The 22,543-nt window shown below is 44.5% G+C and overlaps 1 protein-coding gene across 15 annotated transcripts in view; it reads right to left on the bottom strand.

Annotated features, from left to right (window-relative positions):
* Stk35 (serine/threonine kinase 35) overlaps window positions 1-21,592 on the bottom strand; it is a 34,888-nt gene extending 13,296 nt beyond the window's left edge. For 11 of the 15 annotated variants that reach the window (XM_028755702.1, XM_028755652.1, XM_028755644.1 and 8 more), the window contains exons 1-3: window positions 20,250-21,592; window positions 19,102-19,702; window positions 9,483-10,232 (exon numbers count right to left, since the gene is read on the bottom strand). In XM_028755702.1, the coding sequence (XP_028611535.1) occupies window positions 9,520-10,232; window positions 19,102-19,702; window positions 20,250-20,750 (1,815 nt within the window). In that variant the 5' untranslated portion in view covers window positions 20,751-21,592 and the 3' untranslated portion in view covers window positions 9,483-9,519. The other 4 variants (XM_028755674.1, XM_028755721.1, XM_028755712.1 and 1 more) reach the window with 4 other exon arrangements.
* Between the last annotated feature and the right edge of the window lie 951 nt (window positions 21,593-22,543).

The following is a 22,543-nucleotide window of genomic DNA, read 5'->3' on the forward strand; positions in this document are numbered from 1 at the left end:
TATGCAGGCAAAAACTAACCAGAGGTAGCACATGAACGCCAAGAGAACTGGTCATGGCTTGGCAGGTAGGCACAGGTAAAGAGTACAGTCTGTGTGGCTGAGATGTGGGGAATCTGGTCAGTGGGAAACATTGAGGCCAACCTCAACTCAACCTATCAGAGCCTTTCCTTGTCTCTGAAGTCTTCAAGCAGAACCTGTAATCCTCTTTCAAGGACAAAACACCACTGAGAGGCATGGGCTCCATGTCCCATCATCTGAAGCTGGATCCACAGCTACCTCACCACTCTCTTAGAAACACATATTTAAAGAAGGCACAGCTACCAGGCCCAATGGACACCTGAGCAAGAAGGCTTAGTAAGAGAAAGGACACGAATAGCACGCTGCTGAAAACACATTAGCTTCTCCTCAACTGTGTCAGAAAACTCCACAGGGCAGTGAGTCTATGGCAACAGCACAAGGAGGGAGCTTTTATAAATGGAGACTTACTTAGTCTTACTATGTCAGTGACCACATTGTATTACTGACGTATACTATTTTAAATCATCTGATTTAAGTGTGCTGCCAAAATTGCTAGTATTAAAAAGTTTACCAAATGCACAAAAAGAATTACTAGCCAGGATGGAAGATTCTAGACTTAGAAGGCTCCATGGTGACCAACAGTAGGCAGAGTTGCCAGCTGAGTCATCCTGACTGTGTGAGAGCTTGGAACCACTGAGACTTCTGCTCTGCTCTGGCCTTGAAGGAAGACAATAGGTCTTAGGGCCGGAGCTGGGGCTTTTCTTTAGCACTTTAACTGTAAATGGGTCCTAAATTAAAAGAGAGGACATTTTTGTTCCTAGAAATAGCTCTGATAAAACTGGCAGTTAGATAAGTGGACATCATAACAAATACCCTTCCCTAAGCTTATTAAGTGTGGGGCTGAAATAAAAGCTGCTCACTGCCTCAGTGGGTCCTCACAGAACCAGGTTCAACTGTAGCTGTTATAATTAGCAGAGAAAGGGCTCCAGGAAAAAGTCAGAGATCCTGGGATTTCCCCAAAGGACACTTTCCCACCAGGAGGAAGCTAAGTCCTTGTTACTAAAGGAGAGGTCACTCTTCCATGTGGTGACAGAACAATTTGTGGTTATAAAAGGAAAGGCTCAAGACCAGAATGGTCTAGGCAAAACATTGTCTGGTTACAGCTCAAAGCCAAGCATGCTAAGGGAAACTCTCGGGGGTTCTTGCTTAAGGAATCTGTGGCTTTCTTAGGGGAAAGAAGAGCTCCACACAGGAGGGAGAGATAGTCAAATTCATGGTTAGCCTAGAAAGGTTTACCAAAAACCAAATACCATGATGGTGTTAAAAGGAGGCATGGCACTTCTGAATTCTTTGCTTGCTGAACTGCACTGCAGATAATGGTGTGAACACACAGGTAAACAACCCAGAGAGAAATGAGATACTCAAAGACACTGAGACAGAAGGGGGAGGTGTGGTTTAAATGAAGATTCCACAAATCCCTAAATGTCATTACTGTAAAAACGCAGGGTTTCCATGACCCTGGTTGTCTTCCCTCCTTTCACACAGAAAGGGACTGTGAGTTAGTTTCATGCCCTCCACAGAGGTATCCTGCCAGGTGTGGTACTGTAGCTCCTGCCCAGAGGGTCTGACCCACCCTCCTAAAATGCTAGAGGCTGTTCCACCCACTCTCCAGCCTCACCTTATATGCAAGATAAAGTTCCTCCTCCTTAGGCAGACATCAGAGCCCCTGGCAGCTGAGAGATATCTGACCTTTGTATGAGCCAACCTAGGCCTAAGCTCTTTGCATATATATTCTTGGAGCTCTGCCAATGCTCACTCTTGAGTTCTGCTCAGGATGCTGGCTGATGGCCTTTCTCCAAGTCTATCTAGACAAATGTTCCTGTCACCTACTTCAAAATACAGCACTCTTTTTCTCTGAGCTTCTAGTGGCCTTTAAGACAGCTTAGGATCCCTCTAGGGTAACCTATGTGGTCTCTTTCTTTGGGAGCTCAATGGAGGTGATCGTGGGCTAGAGCTCTTGCACTTGAGCTAGCAGATGTCTCCCATATGGCTAAATCCCTTACTTCCTCTCTGGAATGGAAGTGAGCACCTAGAGAAATGGCGGCCACACCAAGAACACAAGTAAGGATTGAACAAGATAAACAGTGGGAGTACTGAGTTAAGGAAGCAGGGTCCCCTCCCTTTCACATCCCACCTAAGAAGCCAGCTTGTTCCAGGCCGGCTCATCTGCAATAGCAAACAAGTAAATGCACATGTTCCTTATGTACAAGAAAGAGGACCAATGGATTCCAGGTTCCATTGCCAACAAGTGCCTCTCCTTTGTCCCATGTATCATTCAAACCAAGGTGTGAAAGGATACTGAAAGATACAAGTCTCCTCTCCACTAGGCAGAGGTCAAGTTAAGGCTACGATCCCCTAAGCTTTTGAAAACTGTACTCAGAGTCTTAAAGGCAGCTGAAGAGGACTGTGACGCAATGGCTTGAAGTTCTCTCTGATAGCAATTTACAGTCCTTGCTTATGGCTGTCTTAAGGTCTTGACACTGCTAAATTGGAATCACCTTCTGACACTGTCCTGTTTCTCCCTAGGCTATGGATTGGGACTGCACAGGACTCTCACCTAGTCTGTGCACAGCACCACCAGCAGCTCTCCGAGCAGGTGGGCAGTGGGGTTCTGTATCAATGGGATGGAGCTGCATGCTCGCCAAAGGCTTTTTATACCACACTAGAATGAAGCTGGGCCCTGAGATGGTCAAGGGACCTCTGGACTGTGTCAGTGCTGACGGCTGCACTTTACTTTCAGTACTTGGCTTAAACCCCAGAACAAGTTTTATAAAGGTAAGAAGTCACCCTGTTGTTTGTCTGGGGTGTGGTATTTTTTCACACCCATTTCTGCTACCCCATGCAAACCGAGAGCTCCTTCCAAACATTCACCAGATCCAAACAGGCAATCTGGTTACTAACAACAAATGAGTCTTTACTTGTGACTTCCAGTTTTCTTTATGTCTGGTACAAGGGGCTGGGTCCTGCTGGCAGTGTCTGTGGAGTCTGCCAAGATCTCACAGCAGCACACTCCTACTCCATGCCTGAAATCTGTCCTAGACTGAAGCTTTCTAGAAGAGCATGTCTTAGGCATGTCCAATAGAAAGTAGAAAAGGAAAAGCAAAGGGGTATGATACGTGGTTGCTAAGGGGGTTCCTTTCCCTGGAGGATGTATGTCAGTACATGCACAGTCAACTAGCTGCCTCACATCATCTTGGTAATTTTACTCGCTGGAAAAAATGATAAATATTAAAATCCAAAATGATACAGCCAATGTTTCTCCCATCACTGCTCTAGGACCACGCCTCTGCATTCAGAAAACACTTAAAAAAAAATTCAAACCATCATTCATAAGACTCCTTCCCCAGCCTCAAATCAGGATTAGTTCTGTAGCCAGGAAACAAGCATCTCTAGCTTCCTTACCATGCCAGGGCAGCTCTAAGACAGTCTTCCCAAGTCCCCAGACATCATTTTCTTTAACAAAGAAACAAAATACAGAATTCTTTCTGACCTGTTTATGTTGTGGGCTGAGTTACAGCTTTCCCCTGGTAGCTCTTACTGAAAGTGAAATTCCTTTAGAGTTGGGAAATTCACTGCAGTGTTTTATAGTATTGATTTATTTTAAACTTGGTTGGCATTTTTAAGAGCTGCCATGCCTCTGAGCCCTACAAATGCTGAAAGAAATCTCTATTTCTTCTGCTTTTGGAATAGTATGAGGTATTAGTTAAAATGAAGAAGGGCTGACAACTTGTCTGCTCTTCCCTACTTTGTCAAGACAAAATCTTGGGTCTCTCCCCAGGCCAGAATCAGCACTTGGGAACGGCGCCCTCCCTTCTCAACAAAGCAGCCCTGGGCAGTCTCCTCGGTCCAAGTGGTCTCTTCACATCCCAACTATGCTAGGATACTCCAAAGCTCCTCAAGAACCAGTCCTAAATACTCCTCCACAAAGACTTCCCTGCTATCCACTGAGCCAGTACCTATAAGTAAACTGCAAGCTCTCAGGAGACAGCAGTAAAATCTAAATGACCAATGTCACCAATGGGCTACACTGCTTGCTTGCCTTGGCCCCAGAATTTTAACACAGGGTTGCAGTAAGCCCCATCCAGCAGAGCAGACATTCTTGAGGACATCCCAGCTTTTTAGTCAGAATTTGAGAATTGAGAGAGAGCGGTCCCTGAGAATTACAGCAACCCTGTTGTTCTGTTCTGGGTCCTGGTCTACCTGGAATTCCTGGCTAATTCTTGAGAATGGGTTCCAGACAGGATGTTATGGCAGCTTCTCTTCTTTTCAAGCTGGTACTACACGGCTACAATGAAGACACTCCTTGGTTATATGGGTGTCTCTGTCCTAGACTGCCTTCCCTGCCAATGTCTAGGGCAGTGTCGGAGTAACTCAAAAGGAATCTGTACACAGGCTAATGATACCTAAAGCAATGGCTGAGCTGGTGGTCCTGCTGTGGTATACATAGCCAAGAGCAGCCGTGGCTGTGGAGGATACCCACAGGAACTATGTATGGAGTGCAATCGGTGTAGTTTTTTCTGGAAAAGAAAGCATTACCTGCTTCAAAGCATGAACCCACACAAGTGTTTAAGAGACATCAGAAGGCAGAATGGAAGGATGGAACCTCCAACCACATACACTTGTATCAAATTCTTACCCTTAGTGAACCACTGCTCTCTCATGTACAGAATGAGGACAAATGTAGAACAGCAAGTACATAAAAACAACTTATTCCCTGAATAAGTTCATTCACGGATAAAGAGATATAGGACCATTGGCCCAACTTATATGGGCCACTCAAGTAGGCTTCTTTGATAGAATGAAGCTATTACTTGGGTCAGTGAGAATATCTTTATATCCCCAAGGTCTCAAGAGATTCAAACTGAAGAAAAACAAGCTTTCAGACAGCTTTGCTGGCAGCTGGATGATAATCATCAGAGCTCCTTACCCAAGGGATGAGACCTCTGCTGGGTGGAGCTGAGGATGCTAGGGAAAGCCCTATGAGCAGCATATAGGCCTTGCTACCAACAGCCCCAGGGCAGGCCTGTTCCTTCCAGATGCTAGCATAACAGAGGACTCCTGCGTGGGTACACAACCCATTACAGAACCAACAGCTTGGTTTCCTCCTGTCAGAGCAGGAGCCATCCAGAGGTGGCAACAGGATCCCCCAGGAAGCTGCCTGGATCTGCTATCAGCCTTCCTCATCTGTGGAGGACAACTCCAAAACACCTAGAAAGACAAAGCCCTAGGGGACATATGTGTACACTGGTACCTAAGCCAAAGTCATCATAGTCAAAGGCAAAGTTTCTATTTCCTAGGACAAGAGAGAACCAAATATGGCATCGTCCTCAAAGCTCTCTCTTGGTATAACACTGTGAAATACTAGAGACACACAGCCCTGACCCAATCTAGTTCATATATAGACGGGGACTCAAAGAGATTAAGACAGAAAAGTCTCACAAGTCTGCCTAAGACAAAAACAAAACCCCCGCTAACTGTAATGGTTTGAATAGGTTTGGCCCCCATAGACTCATGAGTTTGAAAGCTTGGCTATAGAGTGGCACTATTAGGAGGTGTGGCCTTGTTGGAAGAAGAATGTCGCGGGGGGGGGGGGGGGGTGTAGGCTTTGAAACTCTCCTAAATCCCTGGAAAAGTCTGCTCTTAGCTTCCTTTGGATGAGGATGGAGAACTCTCAGTTCCTTCTCCGGCACCCAGTTTGCCTGCATGCTGTCATGCTTCCTGTTATAATGGAGTAAACCTCTAAATCTTTAAGCCAGCCTCAATTAAATGTTTGCCTTTGTAAGAGTTGCCACAGTCATGGTGTCTTCATAACAATGGAAACCCTAAGACAGTAGTCAATGGATCCCCTGTAGCCAAGTGATCATTCTACTTAAATAAAAGCCTCAGTCTTATATCTTATGGGTGCAATAATCTACTTGGGGCCACAAGTGTCAAGTCCCTCCTTCAACCCCACACACCTGAAGGGGGGGTGTGCATTGTGGCCAATTCAATGCTAAATAGACTAAAGCTAAAATCAGCTTCTGGGACAGAAACCAAAGGCCTTGGTCCTTTAGCTACCACACCTTTCCTTGAGACATTGCTTGGACCAGGACACTAAATCTGATTTAAGAAACTATCTCCCATGGGAAACCTACCAAGTTCTCTAGCCCCTGCCTGCACTCCAGACTGCTTAGAGCTAGACAGCCAAGCTCAGGCTGATTCATGCTAAATTATTCACTGAATTCAATTATGAGGATTTCTTAAGACTTACAATCTAAACTACACACATTAGCTCTATGACCTTCATCAACAACAAAAACTAGGCCTACTTCTTTGATATTAGATAACTACTAAGACTTCATATGGAACAAAGACTATTTTCTATGACCTCACCTCTCCACAGACACTTCAAGTCACATTAAGATCTGATTTCCTTCAGCAGGCTTTAGCTGCCCAAACCCACCACCCAAGAGCTTGACTTCAAAAGGTCCCAGTAATAGAAATGTGTGTACTGGACCACAGGCTTGGCTCTTAACGCAGAGGCCCTCACTCGTATCACAATCCCCTCCTGGTAAAGTGTGGGCTATGGCAAGACCACCAGTTTGACTGACTTCCTGCTTGGGATAAGGCTTGTGGCCAACAGGATTCATGAGAAATGGCTCTCTTCTAAAAGTGACATAAGGGGAGAAAGATAGGCTGTATCAAGTACTTGCTAAATGCAGACATGCCTTTCTAGAGCAATCAACTGGACAAGTTGGCTTTGACTTTAAAGGCAACCCTCCCAACACGAGGCATCAGCATGCTTCCATCTCATCATAAGTACACACCTAAAACCCACTGCTTCACTCAAACTGTATGTTTAGGGCACTTCAGCCCTATAAAATATAAATGGGAGTTAAATCCATTTTGTGAATAATAAAGCCAAAGCCCAGAGTGGTGAAATAACCAGCCTGATTATCACATAGCCAATAAACCAGAGATATAAGACTCAAACCCTACACTGTAGCCAATTATCTCTGCACAGGAATTCTACCTTTCCCCACCCAAAGTGCAGTTTCTCCCTCTTTTCACTGCTGCAAAAACTGCTCTTTCAGCAGGCAGTTGTATGTGATTGGGTTTATTCACGCTGGTACTGGGGCCAGGTATGCTTAACACCCCCAGCAATGACAAGTCAAACAGAAAGTTACCTAGAAACCAGCGTATTCAAGTTCTATCCCTAATTTGGGATAATCCTCAAATAAATCCTTTTTTTGTGTAGGATTCTAACTAGCATACACTTCTCAGATCCTCTTCACAGCACAACTACTCACAAGGAGCCGCCTGCGTTACTACTTCTCTACCTCCTGTCTAGTCTGGGAACGTATGAAGCTACACTTTTCATAATAAACAAGACACTGTTTGCCTTTTTCACTTTCCTTCTCCCAGTGGAGTTTTTCAGAAGTTACACAATGAGTTGTCTACTATATTATAATGCAGAACCCAATGAGACTATTAAGGCAAGAATTAAACAGATTTGCAAAAACAATGCTAGTCATCCTTAATTTTTAGAAATAGTTATCTTCATAAAATATAATTACTTATGACAATAACTGGTATGATGTTATTAATTCATTCATTCATCTGAAGAGAACATTTAAAAAATGTTTATTGGGGTTGGAGAGCTCAGTAGTTAAGTGGCTTGCTGCTCTTCCAGAGGACCTGAGTCTGGGTTCTAACAGCTAAATAAGGTGGCTCACAACCTGTAATTCCAGCTTCAGGGGACCGTCCCCCTATTCTTACAAATCGCTTTTACTAAATGTCTTAACCAATCAAACTCCTGAGTTGCGCCTCCTGAGCAGCCGTGCCCTGAGGTGGGAGGTATGAGGACTCACACCTCCAACTCTAGCCTCTGATTCTCAAAGCTAAGCAGATATGGCTCATCTGACAACATAACTCAAGCCTGAGGCACCAGTCATACAGCTGGGACCCATCCCACGATTCAAAGTACTCAGCTATGACAGGGCAAAACAGGCCTGTCAAACTAGCACCACAAACACAGCACTGACCAGCTGTCGGAACCACAGAATGATCGGGACATGTACTCAAAACCTAGTCCTCTCCTCTCAAGGTCATTTATTCCTTTTATATGAAGTTATTTCTTGGGGTTGGAGAGAGCTCAGTAGTTAAGCGGCTTGCTGCTCTTCCAGAGGACCTGAGTTTGGTTTCTAACAGCTAAATCAGGTGGCTCACAACCTGTAATTCCAGCTTCAGGGGCCATCATCCTCTTCTGGCTTACAAAATGCCTAACTAATCCACCTGACTTGTTTTCTTTAGCTGCAACTTTGTCCTGTAAACAAGCACACATCTCATGTGCTGAACCAAATAGGGTCCCTGATCTTAATTTAATTGAGACAATCCTATAATCCTAACCTAAATTCAGGTCCTTTTCCCGATGACAACCTTTCTCTTAAATAAGGAAAAATTGAATTCCAAGAGGTCTTTCAGAAACGCAAAGGCTAGGATGGAAATGGAAAGTTACAGTTAGAAATACCATCAGAGCACTGGCTAGCCAAGTCTACTGAGAACAAGACAGAGGTAAGCTGCTCAGCTCAGTACAAGTCACCTTTGCAGAGGTTCAGAGGAAGAGAGAAGCCAGGTCCTGTGCCAGATGGTCCATTCTTGACCATGAAACCAGCACTACCCCCACCAAGACATCAGCAAAATCTATGGACAGCTTATTTCTACCCTGTCATCTTGATAATCCAGGAAAAGGGGATAGGTAGATTCGGTAAGATATATTTGTCCTTAATTTAATGGGATAGGATATAAAATACCTACGATATGTGTAAAAACATCTAGCATATATGGTGGTCAATTTCTAATGTCCTGCCTTGTCCATCACACCTCAGACTTTGGTATAGTCTTAACCGCTTTGAATAGAAAAGTCAAGCATCTCCGGATACTCTGTTCTTTATCCTAGCTGGTCCATGTCCTCGTCCATCTCTATATTATCGGTATTCCACACTAAGACAAATTGGTCCATTCTCTCCATGTCCCAATTTTCTCCAGCATTAGGTCCCATGTGGACAGAACTGGATCCATAAACAGCAAGAACATAGTTGGGACAAAGTGCCTTCCCTGAAAACTGTATTCCTTTCAGCACCATTTTATAGGAGAATTTATTACTTGATAATAAGAAAAAGTGTTTCTAAAAAACTTGAAAGATTCAGCCTAATGTCTTTTCTCTTAAAAGACTTCTCTACATTTCTTATTTTGTACTCAAATAATCTGACCTATCTCTACTTGCCAAAATTTGAGGGCCAATCTGTATCAACAAGACTTACTTCCTGGCCCTGAATTTTCTCTACAACTCCAGAGTCTAGCCCAATACAGGACACACAGCTAGCCCAGGGAGTGTGTAAGTACAATAACAAAAAAGCACTCACCTAGTTTAAAAACACCCAAGAAGTTCAGCCCTGGAGTTTAAGCAGCACATGTGACCTGGTCCATTCGGGTTTCAAGTTCAAAAGCATCAGGTCGGTCCTGTGGGTTAGCAGCTAACATGTCTTTCAAGAGCTGCTTGACCCCCTCAGACATGGAAGTCCTACGTTTCTGAGGGATATGCAACTCCATCTTTGGGTTTTCTAGCAGCGCCTCACCAACAGGGACGATCTCAGTCCCTTGTTTAATGTAGGTCCCCAGGAGCTCCTTCTTGGTTTCAGAGTCAATAAAAGTAATTCTTTCTATCATTGCCCAGATGATAATGCCCAGAGCAAAGATGTCCGCCTTGGCTGTATAGTGTCCCTCCCAGACTTCAGGAGCCATGTAGAAGTCTGAGCCACAAGCTGAGGACAGCCAGTACTTATTCACATTCACATTTTTGTTATCTTGATTGCCCTCTTTGCCTCGAGGTGCCAGCCCTGCACAGACCTTGCTCAGTCCAAAGTCTGCCACCTTGAGGATGGGGGTGCCAGACCGCTCTGTGATCAGGATGTTGTCTGGCTTTAGGTCCCTGTGCACGATGTGGTTTTTGTGCAGGAAGGCAATGGCGCTTGTAAGCTGTAGCATGAAACTTTTGTTGGTGGCTGGGTCTGGTCTCCGGGACAGGACATACTGATTGAGGTCTCCACCTTCACAGTACTCCATGACAAACCAGAGATAGCAGGGCTCCTCAGCATAGCCCAGGATCCTTTCTCCTAAACCAAAGGACAGGAAAGAGCTTGAGTGGACATTCAGATTACTATATTAAAGAAAGAAGACGGTGACAAATAACTGTGCCAAGAGGATTTACACAACTGGCACCAAGCAAATTCTCTGCCCACAGTCCACTTCTACCCATACAGAACAAGTCAACGTATGGCAAAGGCATTAGGGCTAGGTGTCAAGCACCTGGGGTTTGAATTTAAGACACTACATTTGCTGCCATCTAGTTGACTTTGAGGCCATTTTGCGTATTTGTATGTTTTGAACTGGTGTACAATTCTATCCATTCTTTGTAAGACCGCTGGAAAGATGAGAATAAAAAGCAAACAAAAAGCTTTGTAAAGTGTGTGCTGTTCCTGCTACTACCATTTAGATAGTGCCCCAGCTTCTATGATTTCTAACCCATTCGAGGCAGATGTTCTTGTTCTTCTTTCCTGATGCACTAAAGCATTTTTATTAACACAAACAAAATGACATTACAATTTTATTTCAGAAGTACACGGCATCCCATCCATATCTTCTGCTAGTTCACCATACACCTAGTCCAAGCTAGGTCTGCATCACGCCCCTGGCTCTATGAACCTTGGCTTCACAGGTACCTATGACAGCAATTATCTTAAATGGAATGATGGCAATAAGGTCAACTTCTATAGAAGATCAGCACACACATGCAAGAATTCTAGGCAGAGATTAAAAAGATAATGGGACACAGGACAAGTGGATCAAGAAGGTATAAAGAAATGGAAGATACACTTAGGAAAATTTAACCTGATGGCACAGTGAAATCTGAAGTAGACAAATAAGGAAGGCAGAATTGGGTAATACAGATTCAAAACCAGGAAAGCTGGTGACTGGCACTTCCATGTCAAATCAATCCCAGCATGCTTCATACTGCAACTGATGGAACAGAGTTCTTATGTGTGAATTACTGGATGACAAATGCCCTATAAGCTAAGTCCAAGTAGGCAGATGTCTTATTTTGACAAAAAGAAGACTGATACTGTGTGTGAAGGCACGGGCCTTTAATTCTGCCACTTGGGAGGCAGAGGCAGGCAGCTCTCTAGGAGTTTGAGGCCCACCTGTTCTACATAGTTCAGTTCCAGGACAGCCAGGGCTACATAGTTGAGACTTTATCTCAAAAACAAAACAAAAATGGAAGGAAAAAAGAAGACAGACAGACTAGACTATACATTGAATGGCTACTTGTTAAGTGAATCAAGACCTGAAAATAGGTCCCTTGGCTCAGAGTATGCTATGTCCCAAAAGACAAGGCTAACATTTCCTCAGCCTCTGGAAGGAGGCTCTTTCTCCTAGCCATTTACTACAATATCATACTACAGTGACATAATAAGCCAAATGAGTCTCTGCTTCCCCAGTGGCCCTTAAATGACTAAAGTACAAACAAAATCTACCAAAGCCAGAGAGGTAGGAAGAGACATGACAGACATTTTTGGTTTTAACCACAATCTGTCAGACCTAACTTTCCCTGTAATTGTACAATTTATTTGTTTATATTACTCACAAAGTGATACAAACCAAACCAATTCAGAGCATATGGCTTTTTTTTTTTTTTAAATCAGTGTTGAACTGTTCCCTCAACCCCCACTCTATAATCCTTTTTGGTCACCAGCAAGCAGGCTAAGTCTACCAAAAAAAAACAAAAAACAAAACAAAAACCTGAAAAATGAAGCCACAACAACCTGAGGCCCCACCTAGAAACAGACAGAAAAGGGACAGCAAGAAACGTTCCATAATAGTACGACCAGGAAGGAATGCCATCAAATTCCTTCTACAAAGACCACATCACATAGCAATGAAACTTCTAATCTGAGATATGAATAGGGAAATTATTATTTTATACACAAAACTGGTAACTATGGTAACTAAGAGGCATAAAGAAAACAAGTTGGCCAAAGGAACTATAACACAGATCTAGGTTATAAGAATTCAAGAAAAGTAAAGTTAGATAAAAAGCGCTCTAAGCTAGTCTTTAGAAGGGGCACACAGATCCTAAAGATGCTAGAGAAGCCCTAGCACAGAAATGCCAACAGAAGCAGCAGGCTCAGAGCCCATCAACATCACTGAGCAAACATGGAACACTACAGAAGGACTTTTCTAAGCAGGCAAGGGTCTAGGCTTCCTTCAAGGGAAGAATGAGTCCCAGCTGCCCACCCAGAACACAGAAGAAACATTAGGATTCCAGTCCTCCCTTCAAACTGACCTAGGCCTCTGCCAACTCCTGCCCAAGACCAAGGGAGGAGACATGAACAGTGAAGAAACCAGGAGGAGACAGAGCAGCAAAGAGTCTGAGTGACTGCAGACTCACCCCAACCTCTGTTCTAATGGATTGTTAGCTCTTTGGCACAAACAGAAGGTAATAGGAAACGTTGGAAAAATCCAGAATTCTTATGCATCAAATATGAGAAGTTAGTATTTTGCAGAGCATAAAGATACTTTTTGGAGAATTATCTACTGACCATCACTAACATCCTCATCACCATCTGAACCAAGGTCCTTCAAAATCAACTGGGGGTTGGGGACTGTGTGCAGCTGCTGAAGCCAGAAAAGGGCATCAGATCCCCTGGAGCTGGAGTTACAGGCTGCAATAAGCCACCTAACACAGATGTTTGGAACCAAACTAAGGTCCTCTGGAAGAGTGAGAGAGATCCTCTTAACCTCTGCTCCCTTTCCCCAACCCCTAATTTTTTTGGTTCTTTGAGACAGTCTTGATATGTAGCCCAGGCTATCCCCAGTACTGGAATTGCAGGTGTGCCACCACACTCAGGTTGGAAATCATTGATTTCAATAATCCCAGTACTATACAGGTTACAGAATGTTACATGTTGGGCAAAAGATGAAAATTTAGAGCCAGGCAGTGGTGGCGCACGCCTTTAATCCCAGCACTTGGGAGGCAGAGACAGGCAGATTTCTGAGTTCGAGGCCAGCCTGGTTTACAGAGTGAATTCCAGGACAGCCAGGGCTACACAGAGAAACCATCTCAAACAAAACAAAACAAAAAGATGAAATTTAGAAAAAAGAAAGGTATATTGCTCCATCTACATACACCACATTTCTTGGGCCGAAGCTAGATCAGTATAGGTTAACTTATACAAGGGCACATCTCGGATCCTGGATGAGAAAGTTCCCTCTGGAGGCTGAGAGCCAGGGAAGACAGATGCGCAGCTAAGAAGTCATTAGGAGGTTCTGCAGCAGAGTGAGGAGGACAGTCAAGGGAGGAAGGTACAGGGGGCAGGGTCAAGGATTTGAAGGTTTACATCAGAATTTAATAACTAATCTCCTGTGGTAACTAATCAAAAGAATTAAAAACATTCTCTCTAACTGTCTCTGCCCCGAACTGTAATCCTGATAACTACACCCTTAATCCTGACAATTACACCCCATTTTCAGGTGAGAAGACTGAAGCTCAAAAAATTAACTATTTGTAATCTTGAAGCTAATTGGGGGGGGCGCAAAACTCAAAACTTCTCACTAAAGCTCTATTGTTTCATGGTGCTAGCAGCAATTTCACACTTGAATTTCCCTTGCTACACAAGTTCTTAGATGCAGGCTCTCACATACACCAAACAATTTAAGCTTCATCAAGTCCCTAGTGCTGGATTATCCAACTATAGAAAATACAGATTCCTTTTTATGGTACAGGATTTTGATTGACTTAAATGTGCTTTGTGAAAGCTACTCAGCAGGATTCAACTAAATAAGGATGAGAATTTGAGTCACTCAGGAGGATTCCTGCCCTAAGGATAGGGCTTAGAGGGCAAATCCAAGGTGAACTGATACTCTACTGGGGAAGTTAAGGTCTCCTGGAGAGTTTACACTATAAAAAACCTTCCCCAATGCAACCTCAATCAACCAATGTTCTCAATTAAGACAGGGTGACTTCTATCTCCTGGGGCTAGTCCCTAAAATCCCTACACATGAAAGGAAAACACTCAGTAGCAAAGAGTGTGCAATTGCCCCAAGGCATCCAAGAACAGATCAGAAAGCAGATACAAACTCTTTGGCTGCAATGACAGAGGATGGCGAAGAAAACAGTGCAATGAGCACTAATAAAGCATAAGTTAACAAACAGCAACAATCAGAATACATGACTGATACAACAGCATTAAATTCTATTAGCAAAGTATAATTACACATATTTTACAAGCAAGCAAGCAAGCAAACAAACAAACAATAACAACCAAACCAACAACAAACCACAACTTTAACCTTGAAGCCTCTACTTGACATACCCCTAGGCAATTAAAAGACAAGCAAGTCTGTGCTTGAATCCTGACTGGGTTACTTGTTTAGCTATTTTACATTATGCAACTTCTAATAGTTTTGGATGTCTAACCTGCAAAAGATGGTCAGGAAGGCTGGCTGAGCTCTGGTATAAAGCCTTTACAATAGCACCTAACACATACCATCAAGATTTTGTTTCTGAGACATGATCTCAGTCAGGCTGAGGACTCAGTCTGTAGTCCTGGCTGATCCTGCACTCACCCTTAAAGAGATGTGGTGGGTGGGAGCTACCACAACTAGCTTCATCCAGTAAATTTTAGTAAAATTGGGAATAAAACCTTTGGACTCTCAATCATTGTTCTATTGTATCCCATCAATTTTGAAGGTCCCCAGTGCCACTTTATTTCAAGATAGTCAAAGATCATCCAATCCTGTCTAAACGGAGGGTCTCTAAATTCCAAGGCCCATGCCACAGTAGTAAAGAATTCAGAGCTGCTTTGGGGAAGCCTGGGTAAAAGATAACTAACCCTGCTCAGAGCCCCTCTAGGTTCCCTTAGGCACTTAGTAGCCAGGAGTCTGCAGTTAATTCACTTCCAGACTCAGGTTCCCTTGTGTCAGCTACTTTTGTCATGCTTTCCTAGGCCACTGATGAAACTCAACAAGAACCTGTTTAATAGGATGCCACCACTTGCGACCTTGCAGCATAATCATTTAGGTGTACCCTCTTAGGAAGGAAAGCCTGCAAAGCCTCTTATGCAGCAACCTGGCTCACAGCAGCATTGGTATGCAGGGAAGAGTACTGCCCAAAAGCCCAGGTCAAACTCACCTTGAGCTACGAAAATATTCTGAGTAAACATCAGTACTTACTAACAAGTTAAGCTAGTGTCTCAGCTTTTCTAAATTTCTAGTTTTATGAGAGTTAATCCAAAATTCATGTGTTTGGGGTACATAAAAGTCAATCTTTCTGTCAGAAAAGTTTAGACTAGGGTAACAAATTTCTGAGTGCTTACTATTTTCTAAGTGGTGATGACCTTAAACTTTGTTTTAAGTACATTCAGGACGGGTTTTTAGGGATGGAAAACAAGGTGACAAAAGCAACCGTTAATACCTTAATTCCCTCTTTCCTTGAAGGACTTCAAGTTGAAGACATCAAATTTATAGGCTTTTTTAAAAAACCGTTGAGCTAGTTAGTGTTGTACCTTTCATTTGGGGCAAGTCTTGTCCTCCTTCCAGAGCTCTTATTTCTTTGTGAAACACAGGCTGGGGACAGAACACTGCTGGGAAAGTGTTTGCACACAGAGCTCTAGGTTTAATTCTCAACAGTGCATACGCCAAAATGATAGACAGTGCATAACTTTAGCCCCAGTTCTCAAGGCAGAGAATCCTTAAAGTCATCTTCAACTACATAATAGCCTGAGCTATGTGAAACCCTGTCCCCCATGATATGGGCCCCACAAACCACTGGACTTCTGAGTAGGACTTGCTTGGTCCGTGCTCAGAAAGGATGAATCTGATGTACAGAAGCTAATGGAGTAGGATACGACCAAGAACACAGTTTTGTGTTCTTTTTAAAAATGTATTTGATACTTATTTGTACATCAAGTTATTTCAGTAAACTCTAAAACTGCTTTCTGTTTATTCACTAGAAGCTGAGGTGAGAGAAGATAACTATCCTCGGCTACTTAAGGCTGGGCATTGTCCTCTCAAGATCATCTTTTCTGCTAACCATTCTCTTTCTCTCTTAAATCTCTCTACAACCTTCTGTTTAATGAGCTAGCTTGTCACACTGGAGAGTGACTACTATCACTATTATGCCTTCGAACTTTTCGTTTTGTTTTTGTTTTTTGTTTTTCGAGACAGGGTTCCTCTGTGTAGCCCTGGCTGTCCTGGAACTCACCCTGTAGACCAGGCTAGCCTCGAACTCTCAAACTCAGAAATCCGCCTGCCTCTGCCTCCCAAGTGCTGGGATTAAAGGCGTGCGCCACCACCACCCGGTAACTTTCAAACTTTTCAATAGCCATAAAAGTATTTTGTTTTCTTTTTTTCCCCTTCCAATACTACCAGAGGCATGCAGTAAATCATTCTGAATTACAAGGAACAGGGCAAAGTAAGGTTGTAAAGAACTTTTGGGTTTAAGCAAAGCTTTGATATCACTGGACATCAACAGCATGCTAAAAACACAGAACCATAGGCCTAACACAAGACTTGGAGGTTAGAGTCAAGAAAGCATACCCTAGAGAAATTTGAGTCTTTGTTTTCTACTTTAATGTTAGCAAGCAAAAATTGGCTATGTACTATTTTATCTGCTACAACATGTAAGCTTAGCTGTCATTTTTGTAAGTAGAGGCAATACATATTAAGACTCCAAATTAGCCGGGCAGTGGTGGCGCACGCCTTTAATCCCAGTACTTGGGAGGCAGAAGCAGGCGGATTTCTGAGTTCGAGGCCAGCCTGGTCTACCAAGTGAGTTCCAGGACAGCCAGGGCTACACGGAGAAACCCTGTCTTGAAACAAACAAAAAAAAGACTCCAAATTAAAACAGACATTTTAAGTATGTGGCCCAAAGGAAAAAATTTCTCTAGTTTTAGATCGCAAAGGGAGAATGAAAAAACTAGCGTGCCAGGCAGTGGTGGCACACGCCTTTAATCCCAGCACTTGGGAGGCAGAGGCAGGTGGATTTCTGAGTTTGAGGCCAGCCTGGTCTACAGAGTGAGTTCCAGGACAGCCAGGGCTAAACAGAGAAACCCTGCCTCGAAAAAAACAAAAAAGAAAAAAAGAAGAAAAAACTAATGTAACTTTCAACCTACTATTCCAACCCCACAGGAAATGTGTTCCATATTCAAAATTTGAGAAACTACAATAAGAACCCAAATCTCGAAGATGAAGATGGAAGAAATTCAGAAAGTAGTCTGAACTTAACCGGGCAGTGGATTCCTTATAGAATATTACTGACATTTCCAGCATGCACAACCTCATGACAGAGATACCCTATCTTAGGATAAAGGTACACTCCCTGTGGGTTTTCAACTTGTCATGGATCAGTTCAGAACAAACCAGGACTGCATCCAAGTCCCAAACTCCAGGGTGTTAAACACTTGCTATCCTGCCACTATTTACTGTAAAATTCTTTTTAAAATGCTATCTGTGAAGAAAGTTTTTATATACTGGAAGAATTAACAAGGGCTGTTAGCTGAAGTTCAAGTTTCAAGCTGCCAACATCAATGAACTGAAGTTAGAAGATATTGTTTGGCAATACAAATTCATGTAGCCCAAGGGAGTATTAAAACATGAACACACCAAACTATCACTAAGCATGTTTCACTCATTTGTATACCATCAAGAAGTCGTGTGTAAAAGGACTAAGAAAGTGAGGAGACTGAAGGCAAAGTAGAAGGCACTCCCCTAGGAAGTTTTCAGGCATCCACCATCCTGGAAATGATGGCCTTTTCAGAGTGGACAAGCAGGATGGGAAAGGCCCCCAGAGAATTCCATCACACTATCCAATCCACTGTTAAATGACTTCAAAACTCTGCAAGGGATTCTCCTGGGACATTACAATAAAATCTGATTTTAGGAAATCTAGTCCTGAATCCCACCCATTCTGCTAAATTCAACCTCAGGTAGGGAAGGCTGCATTACACCTGCGAAGATCTGTGAGTACAGACCATTGTGGCCTCCAAATACTACAAGGACACAGGAATTTGAAGCCAGGAGTCCCACCCCTTTCAAGCTGATTAACCTTAATCAAGTTGTACTTGTTCCCCCTAAGCTTTAGTTTCTCTATTTATAGAAAAGAGACATAATTTACTTTTACAGATATTATCCAAAATTGTAGTGCTCAGATTATACTGTCCATTTTCCCCTTGGCCTCTCCCTGCCCCAGGAAGCCTCAGACTTCAAAGCCCACTGCCTCTCTCCTCTAGCAGACTCAGGAAGGCAAGGTGTTTGGCCTCATGGAACCACACACTTCTCAGACAGCCCCAGGGGTTAAGAAAACAACTAAGACTCTAGCATGGCAGGAAAAGATGTAATGTGTTTTGTTATTCAACAGCTCTTGGCCCACCTGTGGGGGTTATTACTCTTGTGTGTAAGTTAACCTGCATGCCTCAGGGACTAAGCAGAGAACCAACTGAATGATTGTCTGCCCTCAGGTGAAGGGTTGGGGTTCTCAGAGAAAACCTCACACTTAGAGATAAGGTTTGAGAACAGAGTTGGAAGAAACTAGAAATCAGTAAAGGAGACTGCATGGGTGGGTCTGCTACTTTTTTTTCCTCTCTATGTTCTGAAGAGAAAGAGGCACGAGTGGGGCTTCTGCAGTTCTACCAACAACTTTGAATCCCACCAGGACTACTCTTCATCCATCTTTAAAATGCTAGACTTGTAATTATGACTCGCACCTACTGCGTGTGAGTACTTTTAAAGATCGAGGTTACCACTTAGTGAGCTTGTTATGGAATGCTGGCTAACGTTTAGGGAATAAGACTGATTTTGCAGCATTCACAGAAAGAAGGTCCCAAAGCCCGGACAAGGACCTTAGTGAGCTAGAGACAGTTATTAGAGCTGAGTGGTTCTGAGAACAAGGGAGTCCAGGAGAGGCCAGGACTGCCTGCTGTAGTCTACCTTTGAGCGAGGTCTCCACCAGGCGCAGGTAAAGCTGTGAGTTCTTGTTGCCGTGACTCATGCGCTGGGCTAACCCGTTGCGTTGTAGGACACACTCCTCAAACTGCACGATATTCTGGTGACGCCGCTTGAGGCTGGTTAGGGCCCAAAATTCTGCTAGTGCCAACTCCACGTTCTCGGGAGCGTCGCAGCGGATCTTCTTGACTGCCACCCTGGCCCCACTGCGCCCAGCCACAGCCTCATAAACCACGCCGTAGCTGCCGCGCCCGATCTCCGCCAACAGGCTGTAGCGCGGCCGTGCAGGAACATCTCCGCCGCCGCCATCCGGTCGCCGCCGGGCCAGGAAGGCCTCACCCGGGACCTCGGCCATAGCCGGATCCATGGCCTGGGCCACCGGCCTCAGCTTCTCGCACAGTACCCGCTGCACTGGGCTTCGCCTTTTCCGCTCCGGGCTTTTTGTCCCTCTGCGGGCTCTGTTCTCTTTCCCCGTTTCCATGGCTGCGGGGGGCGGGGGGAGCAGCAACGGCGCCGCCCGGGCCCCCCTTGCCTCATCCCTCCGTCTAGCCCCGAGATGCGGAGGAGCGGTACCTTGGATTATGATCTAAGGGCGAAAGAATCTGTTAAAACCACTAGGCCGAGAAGGGTAGATGAGGAACTTAAAGCGTCCAGCGTCCCACCTCCGCCGCCAGTCGCGGCCCCTTTAAGAAGGAGCCACTGTCTCGAATTGAACGGGGGAAGGGAAAGGAAAGCGGGAAAGACGGAACCACCGGGAAGTACCGAGGGAGGACCGGAAACCGAAGCACAAACCGTTCCCTCTCTCCACTGATTTATCCGTCAAGAGTAGGAAAAAATAAAGCGGTAGGGACCTTCACCGTTTAAGACAGCCGTCTTCAGGAGCGATGCGGCTGGCTTAAACTTTCCTGGGGCTTAGTCCCCTCCCAACGGCCCCCTCCCCGCGTCCTACCCGGAGTTCTCCCGGTGTAAACAGTCCGGTGAATTACCCAGCAGAGGCCAGTGCGACAACCCAAGCCCCTGGGGACAGCGGGTGAAGGGAAACTGGCTAAAAGTTCGACTTCCGAGTGCCCTCCCGGAGTACTGTGGGGTGCTGGGGCTCCCTCTTCGGCCCTTCCTCCTCCATTGGCTCTTACCTGGCCGGCGCTGTTCCTCTTCCGGGCGGACCGGTTCCCCCTTGGAGCCCGCGCCGGAGGATGGTCCGTTCCGAGCCGGGGTTGTCTGCAGAGCCGAGTAGGGCGCGAGGCGGGGAGCCGGGTTGGACGTGTAGCGGGTCGCGGCGCTGCTCCTGTGATGACAGCAACGCTCCCGGGGGAGGCCTCGGCTTCCAGGTTCCCGTGGCTGTCCTCGAGTTCGCGCCAGCTGAGCACTTTACGTAACCTCTTTATGTAAGCTGCACCTCCCGCCGCTGCTCTGGTCAGCGGAGATTCCTGGTGGCCCATCCCCCAGGAGGCCAGCGAAGAGCTGCGCCGCCTCTCCTCAGCCGAGGTAGACCCAGCAGCCGCGACAGCCCGGAACCAATCACTGGCGAGAACACCCAGCCAACAAAAAGAGCGCGCCAAAATCCCGCGATTTATACCGAGGGCATTCGCGAGTCGTCTGCACTCCGCAAACGCCTTTCCGGACTTGACCTGCATAGTACCTCCACGCCCGCAGTCGGCACTTGATTCTGATTGGGTGGATGGCTTAGGTGTAATTGATTCACAGCTGAGACCGGGGTTAGAATGCTAATCCCCACGCCCACTAATGACCTCAATGATCTCAGCCACACATAATCCTCAATATCCTTCTCTGCCAAACCGGGTGGTCCTCACTTCCCAGGTTGTAAAGGACCAAATGAAATATGATGGCTGGCTAATTGAGTGCCTGCTATAAGCTGCTTTGGGGTTGGATTTTGATACCCTTCACCCCGGCAGCCCATTGTCGTGGGAGGGATCACAATGGCTGCGTAGTTAAAAATGATCTTGAACTTTTCCTCTTGCCTTGTCTCCTGAGTAATGAGATTAAAGGCGGGCACCACCACACCCGGTTTATACACCCTATTTGTTTGTACAGGGATAGGAATCAAACCTAGGCCTTTGTGCATGCTAGACAGGCACTTTACTAAGCTACATCCTCGGCCCCTAGACATGGATTTTTAAGTATTTTGTGCCCTGCTTTGTACTCCAATGACTAGAAGGTGCCCAGTATTTTGTTAGCTGATATTGAAGAACATAACTAGAGTTTCTGTTACACACTATTTTAAGTCTGGAGAAAGAGGAGTGGACATGACAGTCTTTGCCTTCATTGTGATTCTTTGCCACTGGAGGAGACCATCAACCTTGTGTCTCTGAAGACATTTCACAGTTAAAGTAATTAGAACAGAATAATGTTAAAAGCACACAAGAAAGATTAAATGTAAAACAATAAACAACTTTCTGGAATTTCTATAGCTTTTTGTATGTAAATGGTTAAGTATACACACAAAGTATAAGAATAGAGAAGTCTCACCTTTTTTTGCCAGAATTACATTGTTTTGCTTTATTTTCATGTTCTGTGTGTGTGTGTATATATACATACACACATACACACATACATATGTATGACATTTATATATATATATATATATATATATATATATATATATATGGTGTATATGTGTATGACATAAATCTAAAAGGATTTATAAAAGGATATATACATATATGCCATACATATATATTAGATTTATGTCATACATATGTATATGTGTGTGTGTGTTTTCCTGAGGACAAAGATACTTTCTAGCACACTCAATATAATACAAAATCAGGAGCTTTAACAATACCATGCTTGCCGGGCAGTGGTGGCGCATGCCTTTAATCCCAGCACTTGGGAGGCAGAGGCAGGTGGATTTCTGAGTTCGAGGCCAGCCTGGTCTACAGAATGAGTTCCAGGACAGCCAGGGCTACACAGAGAAACCCTGTCTCGAAAAACAAAAAACAATACCATGCTTTTGTTTAATATGCCATCTCAAGTTTTACTGATTGTCTTCTCCTTTCTCTTCTAGTCCAATATACCAATCATCAATACCTATCCTATTGTAGCCTTGGCAATCTTAGAACTCAATCAGCAGACCAGGCTGGCCTTGAACTCAGGGATCTGCCTGTCTCTGTCACCCAAGTTCAGGGATTACATTCGCCAGTATGCACCACCATACCCAACCTAAAAACTTAAAACAACTTAAACTTCTTTAAAGGGGTTATCTCCAAATATTGTTACCAACCTATTGGGGGTTATAGCTTCAAGGCATGATTTTGAAGTAGAGCCACAATTCAGTTGGTGGCAATCTCTTTGGGAAATGACATTGGTCTGAGGAATGAATGTCAAGAAACTAGTCTTGCCAAAACTAGTGGTGGGGCACCACAGGAAAAAGAGACAGCAAACACAAGAGTGATCCCATAGGTCAAGA

Source organism: Grammomys surdaster, unplaced genomic scaffold (genome assembly GCF_004785775.1).
Source record: "Grammomys surdaster isolate TR1022 unplaced genomic scaffold, NIH_TR_1.0 129, whole genome shotgun sequence".
NCBI classification, from domain to species: Eukaryota; Metazoa; Chordata; class Mammalia; order Rodentia; family Muridae; genus Grammomys; species Grammomys surdaster.